The 16934-nt window shown below is 41.1% G+C and overlaps 1 protein-coding gene across 2 annotated transcripts in view; it reads right to left on the bottom strand.

The window, feature by feature from the left end:
* Positions 1-13095, bottom strand: part of PPP4R3A (protein phosphatase 4 regulatory subunit 3A) — a 35704-nt gene extending 22609 nt beyond the window's left edge. The window contains exons 1-2 of one of the 2 annotated variants that reach the window (XM_040256637.1): positions 12115-13095; positions 2138-2193 (exon numbers count right to left, since the gene is read on the bottom strand). In XM_040256637.1, the coding sequence (XP_040112571.1) occupies positions 2138-2193; positions 12115-12256 (198 nt within the window). In that variant the 5' untranslated portion in view covers positions 12257-13095. The remainder of the gene's footprint in view (positions 1-2137; positions 2194-12114) is intronic. The other variant, XM_040256638.1, reaches the window with a different exon arrangement.
* Between the last annotated feature and the right edge of the window lie 3839 nt (positions 13096-16934).

The raw sequence follows: 16934 nt of genomic DNA, 5'->3' as shown, positions 1-16934 counted from the left end.
CGTTAGTCGCTTAGTTGTGTCTGACTCTGCAATCCTACAGACTGTAGCCCACCAGGCTCCTGTGTCCATGGAATTTTCCAGGCATGAATGCTAGAGTGGGTTGCCATTCCCTTCTCCAGGGGATCTTCCCAACCCAGGGATCGAACCTGGGTCTCCTGCATTGCCGGTGGATTCGTTACCATATGAGCCAACAGGGAAGCCCTTTCAAACTTACTGACTATATAAAGAAAAATAATTCAAAGTGATTAATACGTAACTGAAAAAAGCCAGGCCAAGTGAGCTGAGCATCTGGCTGGAATGATTAAGATTCCCGTATTGAAGAGGAAACCCAACTGTATTTTAAGGTATCTTAGAGGATCTATTATTTCTTATACTTTTTACTGCCTTGGCAAGGGCACTTTATTGTACACAAACGGATCCCATGTACAAAAATCTGTCTGTTAAACTTCATATAAATTCTATTCAATCTTTTAACTATCAATCATGAGGCCAATAATCTCTTACTAAATTAAAGTGATGCCAGCCAGAAGTAGATAAATGATCCTCTAACTGGGTTGTGCAGCATCACTACAGGATAAATTCACAAGTCTTACTCAGAATTTTTAAAAGAAGAACTCAAACAGCCCTTTTTATTCCACCTTCAAGACCTTCTAGGGATCCCAGGCAAGCAATCTGTTCCACAGTGACTGAGTAGCTATTCAAACTCAAAATAATTTACATTAACAGTGTAAGATCAACATAGAAGAAATTACTCTGTTGGGTGGCCTCCCTGAGCCTCCGTTTGTCTTTAAATAAATGAGATAATACATACTGTTTTGAAAATTGGTAATAACATAAGATTCACTGGAAGAAGTCTAAAACCGCTACCACATTAGTAATGAGTTTAATACAACGAGAAGCAACTGTTCTGCTACAGTGGATATTGTGAATCACCTGGAGGCGTAATCAGGGCACAGCTAGAAATACGCCCTTAATGATCCATTTCACAAATTTTTAAGTTTGAAAATTTTTAGGAACTGCTCCTCTGTTTTCCTTGAAGAGCCTAATTTTCACCAATTTATCTTACCATCCAACAACCTATAGGTTAAAACATATAGATTTGTTCATTCATCCTCAGAACAGATTCAGTCTTTTCTTTTTCTAAGGATGTGCTTTTACTCTTCAGCTGACTGAAACCTCAAAATGTGAATTTAAGTATTGAACATCAAAATCAAATACTCTAGCCTCCAGCCATTCCAATAGAACCTGAAAGTTTTCTTAAGAACAACAAATACAACAGTGTTAATAGACCATTAAACCATCAAGAAAATATTTCATATTGTACCAATGCTTGTTGGACAAATAAAACACCATTAAATAAATTTAGGAATAAATATCAAATTTCCTATGTATTATCTGTGTGACCTCAAGCAAGTCACAACCTTTAGGCATCATCTAATGTGTAAAGTAAAACTAACTTCCCTCTAATAGTATTTTAATGGTCAATGAAAAGCACTTCATATAATTCATTTATAAACATATATATATATATAAATGTGTTGGTAATATTTTTAAAGTTATTTTATATCTGTACCTTCAGAGCAATGAGAAGACTGATAATAATTTCAGTGGCTTTGTAGAGAACTCAGTATTATCTATCTGTATATTCTGAATACATACCAGTTTTGGTGGTAGTGCTTGTAGGCATTGAGAGATTTACTTTCAGATATCTCTTGCATCAGAAGGGTACAAGACAGTTTACTCAAATTTAAAGTTCCAAAAAACTTACATCATTATAAGGTCCTGCTCAGGCTACGTAAGAAATCAGGTCCATATTTATACCAAGTCGCTGTATAGGGTACGAATGTTCCTCCTGCACTACTAGCATTCACAACAGCAAAGAAAGGAGCTGATTATTCCACCAGTGGTCACTTTTTAAATTCTCTTTAGGAGAGAAAACCGTGTTATTTTAGATGTAACTTGTGAGAAATGAGGCTCAGCTGGTCAAATATCTGGAACTGTATTTTGGAATTAGATAGGCAAAACATGTAAACTGCTCCAATTTTTCATGGTAAGGAATCAGATGGTAAATTTTCATTTAATCACCAAACTGAGAGGATAATATTCAAGATAAAGCACAACATCGTCAAAATTTTACCTGTTGTTTCTGGTATGCAGTATTTGGATTAATTTTGGATTCTAAAAGTAGAGAACCTAGGAAAGAGGGGGAAAAAACACACATTCCATTATGTAACTGCAAAGCAACAACACTGTACTATTCCCTTACATACACACACATTTCCTTTTTGAAGGTCTGATGTGCATACAACCTCGTACAGGAAATATTACTTTAAAACAATACAAATTTAAATATAATAGCCTATAACCCAAGAAATGCTCACTTCAACAGGTTTACTTTTAACCAGACAGACACAATCAACTAAACTGGATGCTAATAGAGATCTAACAAACTCCTGAGCAGCAAAGGTCGTGAAATAGCACAATGTGAAGCCAGATGATCTGGGATTAAACCTCTGATATACACCAATATTGAGAGAAATGCAAATAAAACATGCAAATTAGCATTATAAATAAAATCTGGCTAAAATAAGAATTTACTGATAAAAAGTTTGAAAACATCAGGGATGATTCATTGACCAAGTACATCCCCAAACTGTGATTCACCTTCAGAAAATCTTATATTTTTGTTTAATACAGGAATTACCAAACTTCTCTATCTTCAAACCATCGATTTACTTTCTGCTAACCCCCACTCCTAGCCCATCCCTCCTCTCCCTCCCCTCTCTTGGCAAACACAAGTCTGTTCTATTAATCTGCTTCATAGAAAAGTTCATTTGTATCATATTTCAGATTCCACATATAAGTGATATCATATGGTGTTTGTCTTTCTGTTGGAGTTACCTTCATTTACTATGATAATCTCTTCAATCCATGTTGCTGCAAATGGCATTATTTCACTTTTTTAAAAAAATGGCTGAGTAGTATTTCCACTGTATATACGACCACATCTTCTTTATCCATTTACCCTTCTACGAACAAGTTGTTTCCATGTCTTGGCTATTGTAGATAGTGCTGCAATGAACACTAGGGTGCATATCCTTTCCAATTATACTTTTCTCCAGTTACATGCCCAGGAATGGGATTGCAGGATCATATGGCAACTCCATTTTTACCTATTTTGGGGAAGAACCTCCATATTGTCTTCAGTAGCCGCTGCACCAATTTGCATTCCCACCAACCGTGTAGGGGGTTCCCTTTTCTCCACACCTTCCCCAGCATTTACTGTTTGTAGATTTTTGATGATGGCCATCCTGCTTGGTGTAAGGTGGTGTATCTTACCAGTGTGTGTTTGCATCTCTCTAATTAGCAATGTGATCATCTTTTCTTGTGCCTGTTGGCCATCTGTACATCTTCACAAAGAAAATTTAAGACTAGATTTATACCTCTCCGCCTGGAGAGGAATAAGTTGTGTTTAAGCTGGAATCAACCAAGTCCAGTTTAAAGACAAGTTGTGGCCCAAAATACTTAAGAAGCATTTTCTCTGCATCTGTCTCTCATCCAAGGCTTTCATCTCCTATTACATTTAACAATTGTTTTATCCATTCTAAATAGTGGCCAGACACTTGAGAAACAGGTGCGCTAACATTTCCAAATTGAACTACCTTTGCTTTAAATCATTTACTAATTTTGATACTGTCCTGTGTTAGTAATTTACTGACCCTTCACTGCCATGTACTCATAATGGTGCTAAATGGTACTGAATATATACAGTAAAATATCAGCATTTGCCAAGTTGTGGTGACTTAATTTGCAAACACCCAATTTAAAAATGTGCAATGGTTCTGAATAGATACTTCTCCAAAGAAGATGGCAGTTAACAAGAAAAGATGCTCAACATCATTATTCTTTAGATAAATGCAAATCAAAACCAAGAAAAGAACCATTTCACATCACTTAAGAAGCCTACAATCAAAGACAGATAATTACAAGAGCTGGCAACCGTGTGGAGAAGCTGGAACCTCAAACATTTTTCTTGTGGGTATATAAAAAGGCATCTACTTAAGTTTGGCAGTTCCTCAAAATGTTAAGAGTTACCAGCAATTCCACTCCTAGGTATATACAGGAGAAATGAAAACATGCCCACACAAGTAGGTGTACATACATTCACAGAAGCATTATTCATAATAGCAAAAAAATGGAAACAATCCGAAGGTCCAAATACTGATGAATGGATAAAGTGAAATACTATTCAGCTATACAAAGGTATCAGGTTCTGCCCCATGCTATAACAGATGAACCTTGAAAACATAAGTGAAAGAAGCCAGTCACAAAGGACCACATATTTTAGGGCTGTGTTTATATGGATAGTCCAGAATAAGCAAATTTAGTGGATCTGCAGATTAGTGGCTGCTTAGGACTGGGAGGAAGGGGCAACAAATGGTGCTAATGGGTACATGATTTCTTTTAGAGGACAAAATGTTCTCTCACTGGTGATAGTTGCATAACCCTGTGACTACACCAGAACATACTGAATTATACACCCAAAATGAGTCAATTAGCTGGCATGTGAATTCTGTCACCAAAAAACCCCCTGAAGTGTAAATATTCATACGATGGAATACCATGTAGCACTGTTAATGAACCAAATATATGCAAATGCAATAATGTATATGGATCTTACCAACAGGAATGAAAGAAGCCCCAGACAAACGTGTACCCCGTAAGTCCATTTACATAAAGTTTAAAAAGTGCCAAATATTAATCTACGGTGTTAGAAGTTAGGTTTATTGCGGGGAGGCGGGAGAGATGGTGACTGGAGAGAGACATGAATCAGGCTTCCAGAGTGCTGGTTATGAAGTTTTTTGTTTTTTTTTTTTAAGAGAAGGGGTAAAACAACACATGGCATGGGGGTGGCACTTCAAGTTGTGATTTCAAGAAACACATACCTGACTTGGCAGCTGCTAAAACAAAGCACCCAGCATTGGTAAAACCGTTATTTTTTAAGAACCAGTTTCCATCCCCAGCCTCTTTTCATTTGTTTCAAAACTCTCAGTAATGTTACAGAGTTAGGAGGACTAGAAAGGAAAAACCAATTACAAATTATTTGCAGTTTGAAGTGTTCCCTCCCAAAGTGCTGGCTAAAACAAGGATAAGCACATACCAGATGCTTCAGATGTTAGTTTTTCTTTCTCTTGGGGCATTCAAGATTCAGGGGAAGTATCTCTCCTAAAACCCATTTCAGCATATCCCATGGTTTCAGTCTAAGATACAACTTTAGCTCTGGTCCCCAAGTACCATGTTCCCTAAGCTGTCAGCAGGTTGTAGAGGCTGGACCATGGAAAGCAACCTTTTAATTGGGAGGCTAAGTAAGATAAAATGGAAAGACATCATGCTGACGTATGGCAGAAACCAACACAATATTGTAAAGCAATTATCCTTCAATTTAAAATAAATAAAAATAAAAAAGAACCCAGAAAGACATATTTCTAGTTTTATTCCTCGCCCATCTATTAGGTTCCCCACCCCCACCTCTTAGTTCCTATTGGATCAAAGTTATAAGCACTTATCCAATCAACTGAAAAAGAACCAGCTGAGTGTCAACATATACTTACACAATCTTTCCCTCAACAAGTTTGCTACCAGTTGCTACAACACATGGCATGGGGGCTGCACTTCAAGTTGTGATTTCAAGAAACACATACCTGACTTGGCAGCTGCTAAAACAAAGCACCCAGCATTGGCGAACCCATTATTTTTTAAGAACCAGTTTCCATCCCCAGCCTCTTTTCATTTGTTTCAAAACTCTCAGTAATGTTACAGAGTTAGGAGGACTAGAAATGAAAAAACAATTACAAATTATCTGCAATTTGAAGTGTTCCCTCCCAAAGTGCTGGCTAAAACAAGGATAAGCACATACCAGAAGCTTCAGGTGTTAGTAGTTACTAAGTTATTAGTTAGTGAGAACAGTAGTTCCATCCGAATAAAAATGAGTGTGGAAGGGGATGCAGAGTTCAATTGTAGGTGAGAGGTATTTATCATGGCAGCAGAGATAATAAGGGGAGAAAGAAGAGAATAATCCTTAACAGGAGACCTTAAGCAAGATCAAGGGAGTTAAAGGAGACACGTGCTTTTGATAATGGATAGATCCAGCATATATATCTTAATAACTGAATCACATACGCAAAACAGCTCCTCGCCCCAATTTGGGAAACATATTCATCCTCTCCTATGAAACAGATGCCTTCCTTTATCCTCCAAGGGGAATTTCATTCTCACCACTCCACTACGATACCATCTCCCCACACATCTGAGAAACCTTACATATTTGAGAAAGACACTCTTACACAGACAAGAGAAAGACAAGCCTAGAGAGCAAACCCCAATATCAAGACTTGAAAAAGGCCTTCCCACTTGAATGACTCAGAAGGAAATAGGGAAATGCAAAAACAAGAGAGATGGATGAAGCTAAGGGGAATGCATCAATTAAACTTGTCATTGTAGAATCTATCCAGCAAAATCAACTACCCTCAGGTGAACTAAAGAATACTCCTGCACAGCAAATGCTTGCCAGTCCATCCCAAAGTCCTGATGCACCTGCAAGTCGGTATTTATGCATATATATACTTAAAAGAGGGTTCTTAACTCTCATTTACTATTACCAAAACTGAGTATCAGCACAACCCCTTTGGAGGGTCATTTATCTTTATCTATGAAGCTTTTAAACACATATTACTCTTTAGTCCAACAATCCTTCTAGGAAATTATCCTACACCCTCATACAAGTGCCAAGCATATGAATAAAGATGTCATTAGCAGTGTTTGTAAAGGTTAAAGAAAACTAGAAACAATGTCTGTGCCAGCTATACTCAGGATGTGGGGATCTCAAAAGGCCTAGAAAATCAAAACTATTTTCATAACATTACTAAGAGATTAGTTGCCTTTTTCATTCTTATTCTCTCAGTGTGTCTATACTGATACTGCAACACATTGAATGCAGAAGTAGAAAAGAATCCTTTAAAAAAAAATTAAGCTGGACATTAAAGAGATGTAAAAATGTAAAAGAAAAGACTTTTGAAGTCAGCTTTAATGCAGTAAATATTGATATTTTTTGTTTAAACATAAATAAAGCTTTTAGAGGTCCTCAGTTTTAATACATTAAAGATATCCTAAGGGAAAAAATTTGAGAAATGCTACTGTGTCAATAATGCTATACTTTGTGAATACTATGCTGATTTTAGGTGAGATAAAACTGTATGAAAAAGTGAAAGTGTTAGTCAATTTGTATATCCTGACACAAACAGATGCCCCAAATATACTGATAAAAAGGAGATCTATACACTCAAGAAATAGGAAGGGGAAATGCCCACTCATAACATAACCAAGACAATCATAGGTAAAGCTGTCATGGACTGACAGCAAGAAAAAGTGACCATAAAACAGTACAACTATGAGTATAAATAAGTCATTAAAAAATGTTCCCTCTCTACTTCACATCTTGGGTCTCCTATAAAATAAAATCTGATAACTTCTCTAGTATCCTGTTGCAAACTCCCAACACAACCCTATCAAAATGAAACACACACCTTCAGGGATAGGGGAGAGCAGTTAGTACACGCAAAAGAACTGAAATGAGAGCACTCAAAACTGGTGCCTGTAGTATGGATCCAGCTCGGGCCAGCTTGTTTAAGTCTCAGTTCTAGAAACATACTAACACAATATGTGCGTGCTCAGTTGCCAGGCTACTCTGTCCATGGAGTTTTCCCTAGAGGAATACTGGAGTAGGTTGCAACTCCTACTCCAGGGGACCGGCCCCACCCAGGGATTGAACCTGCATCTCCTATGTATCCTGCATTACAGATAGGATTCTTTAACCACTGGGGAATAATCATGCAAATCTTTTAAAACAGAAAGATTTTACATTAAAAAAAAAAAAAAAATCTAGGTTTTTGGCTGGGTACAGGAAAAAAAGACCCCAAAACTATTCAATCAAAGAATCAATGCACCAAGACTTAAAGTTAGAAAAATAATACCTCTCAGGGTTGCTTCTGAATATTAACTGAATATATAGTGCCTGAACCAGAACCTAACATATAACCAGCACTCAATACTCTCTTTTTCAATAGCATGATCAGAATATCATTTCCCTGGCATCACTTTATTTCTGAATAGTAGAAAAATTAGTATTGATAACAATGATCTAGAAACACATTATGAACAAAAGACTAAGCATCACAGGCTCACTGTACTGTTTAAGGAAAACATTCTAGTATACAATATTTAGGAAGACTTTCAAATCTTCTGTTATACAGTTCAATTTAGCTGGAAAATTCACTTTTCAAAAGGAAGACCAAAAATCTCACCGAGGTAGGAGATTAGTGTAACGCTTTAAACCTGTAGTAGATCTGTGTTCCAGGTCCCTCCCACTCAATTTTGTGGACTACAAAGGCACTTAAAAACTAATATGAAAGCTCAGGAAAAAAAACTCAGTAGTGTTACATTAAGAGGTCTCACACCTCTGTCAGCCTTCAACACTCTCCACCCCAGTTATACACAACATAGCCGATGCCCCGAACTCAAAAGTTATCACATGCAACAGATGATAACTAAAGGCTTGATTATCCTAAGCCTATTAATTTTCCACAATGCAGGACTACACAAGAGAAAAAGAAAGTGCATTTAAATCACGTTTTCAAAGTGAAATAGTTCTCCCACTGGATTCTTCGTGTTAGCTAAATTTTGAAATGCTTACTGTTGCAAGATCATATACTACCTTACTGATTTATAAGAATAACATAGAAAATGCTGATTCTACCTCTGCTCATTTCTCACCACAGCAGCCAAAACAAAACAGACTTTCCTACCCAAAGTGTCTATCTGTAACCAAGTTCTATCAAGGTAGAAGCACAGGATTCCAGTTTTCACCACTAGCTAGCAGTGCTACCCTGAACAAAACATTTCCTTATGTCTCATTTCTTCAGGTCTCAAGTAACAGTGAAAATTAAATCTTTTTAACTCTGAATAAATAAATCAGAATTTAAACTAATATAAATTAATTTAAATGATTAAATATTAATAAAATGTATTGATTTTATTAATATTAATTAAAATTACTTAAATATTAATCAAAACTATTGGATGCAAAAAAAAAACATAAAACTTAAAGCAAAAAACATAAGAACACTATTTTTGATGATTGGCAAGTAATCCAGAACAAAGAGTACCGATGTGATTTTATGTTCAAAGACATCCTTCAGTATGTGAAGAAATTCCAATTTCTTTATCAATTCTAAAATTGGTAGGAGGTGGTAAAAATCATAATGGAAAAAAAGAATGATTTGAACATAAAATGAGAGAGTAAGCAACAAGCTAATAGGTACAGCATAAACTGGAAGAAAATACACTAAATAATCTTTACTGAAGATGGAAACTTACAAGTACACGGCTATGATAAAACCTGAGAAACTAGGTAATCTATCTTTGTTTTTCACAAAGGATACATTCCAACAACCTATTTTGCTAGTAGGAACCTATTAAATAAGGATGCAAATCAGAAAATGGGCTCGGTAGCTAGTGGGACATCTCTCCCCCAAGGGAAAGTGAGCTACAGATCATCAAGCCAACTCAGCTTCACAAGGGAAGGGCACATTTGCCCAGAACAACATGGACTGACAGAAGACACAAGTACTTCCATTCAAAAACTGCCTTCTTAATTTTCAGGTAAGTCTATAAGCTCCTCTAACAAGATAAATGACTCATATGGAAAACCAGAAATAACTTTCCATAAAAAGAAAATTCTGAATTATCCCATATGGCAAATGAGGGAAGCACACAATAATGGATAACCTAAGCTAGCAGCCAATGCAAAAATTCCCACATGTGGCTTGAAGACAAACTACAACTTGAAATATCGTTAGGCTAAAAATTTGTCTTCATTTCCTTTGAAATAAAACTTGGGTCTACGTATAAAGCAGCAAATGCAAGTAGACAATAATATGGGTGTTTCAAACACACTGTAAACAGTTAATGATGTTAATTAAATAATTGATAATACGAGTTTCAAGACATAGTCTAGAAATCTCATTCAATCTGATACCTCTCCCCGACCTCAGTTTGAACACTGATCTTCCTTGCTTTTTAATTAACCTAGCTATGTGATCTTTGGTTCTTTAGCTTCTCTAGGCCTCCTTTTCCCAATCTGTATATATGGCTAAAAATAGTACCTACATCAGAAAACACCAGAAGATACATGTGGCACACAGCAGACACTCAGTAAAATTTGACTATTATTCCTATTTGGGAGTTTTCCTGTTAGAAAAAAGAATAATCAAAAGTAAAAATTATTTATAAAGGATTCACAAATATCTTGGGATTTTCTAAGCCTACTCTTGGATTTAGTTTTCCTAACAACTTATAATTTGAACAAGGGCACAGTCAATTTTTTTAGCTCCTTCCCTAACAGATAAAAATGGGGGGGGGGAAGATTCTTATATTATTGTGTTAAAAGAGTATAATTCCCTATGATAATATGACAATAGGACTTAATGCTTTAAAGTACTTTAAACAAAGGACTCTGTATGAGTACAATTAAACACAGGATGTGAAGTCACCTCTTATTTTAAATTATTATGAGATTTCAAAGAATTCATCTCGAATCTACACATGCTTTCATCTTAAGTTAACCAAACCTATAAAGCCTATACAAGCAAAAACACAGAACTTAGAATAGTTGGTTATTATGTGATAGTCATATACCAAAGTAAACTAACACTTCACATTCAAACTTGTATTTTAAGAGGCAAGTAACATAGGCCTCAGAAACATATACCCAATGAATTCAAAACCCTTTAAACGCCTCCAAGAAAAAATAGTTTTTCTCCGCTTTTAGTTTGCGGGAGCCTTATAAAGAAACCTGTGGGCAATGTACCATTTTTCTTTCAATTCAAATTGAAAAGCAATGTCCCTGCAGTCGTCAATTACAGAATGGTGAGCCTTATCTGTTCCAGGGAACTAGAGTTCTGGCTAGGAAGTCCAATTAAAATTCCTTAAAATGAGTTTGTAGTAATTCATTTATAGAACAACTACAATCATAAACTAAGATAGTTAGCTACCATAAAACTATGGGATATTGTTACAAAACAGATTTTCAAATTCAGAGGAAAAATTCTGAAAAAAGTTTTACCCCTTGTGAACTTTTTATTTAAGGGAAATTCACAGTATGCCACCGGGGGAAGTGGCAATCCCTGAAGAGTTGAGTCTTTAAAAATGTGAAAAGCTTATCTTCAAACAACTTGGTCTTTGAACCTTGACGGCTGTTTCAAAATCTGTGAAGCTTACGCACCACTGGGGCAGAATCGAAAGGTTCTAGAGATACTTGCCAACTTCTCCCCACCTGTTAACTAAACCAAACTATGAATACATATTTAAGCAATCAAAAAGCTCTGATAATATGACTCCACGCTTGCGGAAAGTTTACACGGTGAAACTACACACAAAAATCTTCATTTCTAATGAAAAAGACAACTAGCACTGGGGAAACACCCATCTATCTTCTTACGCAAAGAAATATTTTCCCTGCCTAGTGCAGAGTTGCCAGATCCATGAACCAGCGCTGCCAACGTGCAACAGGATCGGAAAGATGCAGGAGTAATGTGTTTGGGCGGGGGCGGGGGGAATACAGCAAAATATTCCTGTTCCAAAAAGCGAAACTGTTAAGAACTTTCTCAGCTCCGAGAAAAGTTTCAGGCCTGCTCTACAGATGGATGAACTAAGGCAGGAAATCGGTTTAATCAGTACCTTTCTCAAGGTCACTCTGGTGCACAGGAACGGCCCGCTCCGGGCTCCCGCGCCCACGTCCCCGATCTCGCCACACTCCCAGGCGGCTCCGCTCAAACGCGCCCGGTCCGCTCGCGCCCGCAAGTGCGCCCGGGCGCTCAGAGACCTAAACGCTCTCCAGGCAGTTCCGGGAGGGCAGTGGTGCCGGGGCCCGCCCTGCCCCGAGAAGGCGGCAGCTGCAGCCCCAGCCGCCCCCTTCGTCCTCCCAGGGAGCGGCCCAGGGGTTCCAAAGAACCGGGGAGGTGGCCCTGGGTCAGACGAGGAGACGAGGGATTCACTCACCGTCACTCTCGGCCCTGACAAGCAGAGACATGCCCTTCAGGCGCTCCACGTAGCCGGACGACACATGTCCGGTGCCCCGGTCGTCCCACTGCCGGTCCTCGTTGAGGGTGTAAACCTTCACCCGACGGCGGGTGTCGGTCATCTTGCCGCCTGGGGGCCGGGCCCCGCCGGAGTCGCCCGGGAAGGGGGTCCGGAGAAGGCGGGAGCACGCCCGCGAGCCGAGGGCCCGACGGCCTCACTGCCGCTGCTGGCCGCCCCGGAGCCGCGCTGCCGCACGCATGGCCCGCCGCGGGGCCGAGTTCTGGTCCCCGCCTTTCCCCTAGCCTCTGGCTCCTCGGCGCTATTGTCCAGGCCCGGGGAGCCCTGCCGCCCCAATCGGGGCGCGCAGCGCTTCGCAGCTTCCCGCCCCGCCGCGCTAGGAACTCGGGGCGCCGGTCACTGCCCTGCTCCCGCCTCCGCCATGATCTCAGCCAAGCCGCTTCCCGCGCCGCCGCCGCCTCCTCAAGCCGCCGCCGCCATGTTTTCCTTCCTTATACCTGGCCCTGCCACCGCAGCCGGAGGTTGTGTTCCGCTCGTCTGCTTCAAATGTCCGAAGCTGACGGGCGCCAGGTCCCGCTGCAACTGCTACCACTGCGTGGAAGACTCCGAGAGCTCCCAAGCGCACGAGCGCTTCTGGCTACCGGGAGTCCCTATCCCTCCGCCGCCGCCACCGCCTCTTCCGTCTTCCTCACCGAGCCAAAGCCGCCGCCATCTTGGTTCGCCCCTCAATAGTGGCGCGCGGGGCCACCCAGGCAGCGGCTGCAGGGGCGGCCCGTTGGCCCCACCATTTAAAGAGACAGGAACGAAGCTGTGAGTCTCGCAGCGGCGGAGGCCTCGGATGGAGGTGGGAGGCGGGCCCCGGGTTGCCGAGGTGGCGGGAGCGCAGGGAGCGGAGGAGGCGGAACGCTGGTCGCGCCGGTGACGAGCCGGGTCTCCCTCGCGCTCCCCGCACGCACCGTCGTGCGAGCGCAGGGCGGGTGTGCGTCCGTCGCGCCCTGTGTTCGTCATCAGCCGCTCGGGATTCGAAAGGGCGTGGAGGCCGCCTCTGGTTGCTGCGCGTTGCCAGGCTTTTTGCCCGCGGGGCGCTCTGGGTCTGGGGTTCTGGAGCCCGCAGCTGTCTTCACCGGTGGCTCGCGGTCCAGACGCCGATCCCGGCGGGCATCAGGCGGCTTAGGCCTGGGGTCCTCCCGCGCCCGCCCGCCTCCGCGAGTATCCTGTCCGAGCCGCCTTCGGGGCTGGACTGGGCACCCGGCGCGCAGAGGTCGGTGGCGCCGGAGCCTTCTGGCCTCGGGCCCTTTTCCTTTTGGAAGAAATAGAAAAGTTCTTAGGCCGGGAGATCAGCCGCCGGTCCTGGGCATTGCTGTGGGGCAAACACTGCGGTGCGAATCTGGGGCCCTGGGGCAGTTTTCTACTTCTGGTTCTGGGACCAAGCTTGAAATCACAGGTCTAGACCCTCCACTTAAAATAGCTGCTACCTCTGTTCCCCTGTCCTTTGTCAGAATTGTTGTTTTCTAGCTCTTCATGTTGCGAAAAGAACTTAACGGTTTTACAGAGACAAATGGAGTACTGTATAATCATACTGAGTAATTTTCAACATTCAATGTTGAATCTGTTAATCTTCACGGAACAATGACGTTCTCATTCCTATCATACAAACAATAGCCACCATTTTACACGGCTTTTTACTTTTTGCCGGGCCGTCTAGGTCATTGCTGGCCACTGGGAGGAAAATGTGAGTTTCATATGTAGCTTTACGGTAGCCACTTCTTTAAAAGTATGAAGCAACTGCTGAAGCATGTGTTTTTAATGTGTTAAGAAAAAAATACCTGCCATGCCAGTTCGGCAAGATTCCAAGCATTAGCCACTGCAGTGTCCCCAAGACAGTGCACCCTGAGGGGAATTCAGGATGGGGAAAAACGGCAAGTATTCTGTGCTTTGGATTCACTGGCCCCAAGAGAAATAAGATATACATCTATGGGAAAATGCCTGTGACCACCAGATTCTAACATCTTCCCCAAAGTAGAAAAGCACTAAAATCATTAACTCAAGATGTCTGTTATTTGTGATTTACAGTAATCTTTTTATGCTTCACTAAGAATGTTTTTCCTAGCAAAAAGTTTGTGTATATTCCTGGCTCCTCCCTTATTACTTTGGAGCAGTACCTTAGCGCTAAGAGCCTGTTGCAACGGCTATAGCCATCAGTAAGGTCTCTGAATAGAACTTAACTCACAACTTTTACACGGTGTCTTTTTCTGTTGACAGTTGAATGCAAAATATTCAGTATAAAATTAATGAGATATTTTGAATGATTATTTTCATGCTAAGTTCAAAATATATGTACTTTACCTTGAGTGTCGATTTCTATATGGATGCTGAATTTTCATTGGAAATATATGATGTGGGTTTCAGTTCAGTTGCTCATGCATTGGAGAAGGAAATGGCAACCCACTCCAGTATTCTTGCCTAGAGAATCCCAGGGATCGGGGAGCCTGGATGGACTGCCGTCTGTGGGGTTGCACAGAGTCGGACATGACTGACGCGACTTAGCAGAAGTAGCAGCAGCTCAGTTGTGTACAACTCTTTGAGGCCTCCTCCCTGTGGGTTTAGGTTTCACTAAATTTACAGCTGAAAAAGTAGATTCACAAACTAAAGTTACGTCAAATATACTTTTTTTCCCCAAAATAAATATCATTTTTTTAATTTAAAAATTAATTAAAATTCAGTTCAGTGGTGTCAGACTCTGTGACCCCCATGGACTGCAGCATGCTAGGCCTCCCTGTCCATCATCAACTCCTGCAGCTTGCTAAAACTAATGTCCATTGAGTCAGTGATGCCATCCAACCATCTCATCCTCTGTTGTCCCCTTCTCCTCCCGCCCTCAATCTTTCCCAGCATCAGAGTCTTTTCCAATGAATCAGTTATTCGCATCAGGTGGCCAAAGTATTGGAGTTTCAGCTTCAACATCAGTCCTTCCAATGAATATTCAGGACTGATTTCCTTTAGGATTAACTGGTTGGATCTCCTTGCTGTCCAAGGGATACTCAAGAGTCTTCTCCAACACCACAGTTCAAATTAATAAAAATTAAGTAGGATTTAAAATTTAGTTCCTCAGTCCCATTAGCCAAATCTACAGGGCTTAGTTCTGAAAGCAAGCAGGACTCTGTGGGGCTTCTGGGTACAGAAGACTTTCTGTGTTCCCTGTGCCTTGTTTTCAGGGAATAGATTCCAACCTCCATCACCTTCCCTGAGTCATAAAGGGCACATTGAAACAGTTGCTCATCAGAGAAGGAAGGGGGTACAGAGATGGGGCGGGGCGCAGGGGGTGTGGGGAGGGAAGCCAAGAAAGCATTAGTGCAGCCCTGGGGCAGGGTCACCTCAGGCATACACAAAATTTCTTTAAGCTCCTTCTGTAACTAAATTCAGTTCAGTCGCTCAGTCCTGTCCGACTCTGCGACCCCATGGACTGCAGCAGGCCAGGCCTCCCTGTCCATCACCAACTTCCAGAGTTTACCCAGACTCAAGTCCATTGAGTCGGTGATGCCATCCAACCATTTCATCCTCTGTTGTCCCCTTCTCCTGCCCTCAATCTTTCCCAGCTTCAGGGTCTTATCAAATGAGTCAACTCTTCGAATCAGGCGGCCGAAGTGTGGAGTTTCAGCTTCAACATAACCATTCCAATGAACATTCAGGACTGATTTTCTTTAGGATGGACTGATTTGATCTTGCAGTCCAAGGGTCTCTCAAGCATCTTCTCCAACACCACAGTTCAAAAGCATCAATTCTTTGGCGCTCAGCTTTATTTATAGTACAACTCTCACACCCATACACGACTACTGGAAAAAAAGCCTTGGTAGACGGACCTTTGTTGACAAAGTAATGTCTCTGCTTTTTAATATGCTGTCTAGGTTGGTCATAACTTTTCTTCTGAGGAGTAAGCGTCTTTTAATTTCATGGCTGCAATCATCTGCAGTGATTTTGGAGCCCCCAAAAATAAAGTCCGCCACCGTTTCTCCATCTATTTGCCATGAAGTGATGGGACCGAATGCCATGATCTTAGTTTTCTGGATGTTGAGTTTTAAGCCAACTTTTTCACTCTCCTTCTTCATCTTCATCAAGAGGCTTTTTAGTTGTTCACTTTCTGCCATAAGGGTGGTGTTATCTGCATATCTGAGGTTATTGATATTTCTCCCGGCAATCTTGATTCCAGCTTGTGCTTCTTCCAGCCCAGTGTTTCTCATGATGTACCCAGCATAGAAGTTAAATAAGCAGGGTGACAATATACAGCCTTGACATACTCCTTTTCCTATTTGGAACCAGTCTGTTGTTCCATGTCCAGTTCTAACTGTTGCTTCCTGACCTGCATACAAGTTTCTCAAGAGGCAGGTCAGGTGGTCTGGTATTTCCATCTCTTTCAAATTTTCCTCAGTTTTATTGTGATCCACACAAAGGCTTTGGCATAGTCAATAAAGCAGAAATAGATGTTTTTCTGGAACTCTCTTGCTTTTTCCATGATCCAGCGGATATTGGCAATTTGATCTCTGGTTCCTCTGCTTTTTCTAAAACCAGTTTGAACATCTGTGTGAAGTCATGGTTCACGTATTGCTAAAGCCTGGCTTGGAGAATTTTGAGCATTACTTTACTAGCATGTGAGATGAGTGCAATTGTGTGGTAGTTTGAGCATTGTCTTTCTTAGGGATTAGAATGAAAAACTGACCTTTTCAAGTCCTGTGGCCACTGCTGAGTATTCCAAATTTGCTGGCATATTGAGTGCAGCACTCTGA

The sequence above is a fragment of the Oryx dammah genome, unplaced genomic scaffold (assembly GCF_014754425.2).
Source record: "Oryx dammah isolate SB20612 unplaced genomic scaffold, SCBI_Odam_1.1 HiC_scaffold_16, whole genome shotgun sequence".
NCBI classification, from domain to species: Eukaryota; Metazoa; Chordata; class Mammalia; order Artiodactyla; family Bovidae; genus Oryx; species Oryx dammah.
The sequence above is the reverse complement of the archived record's forward strand: the minus strand, read 5'-3'. Positions and strand labels throughout refer to the sequence as shown.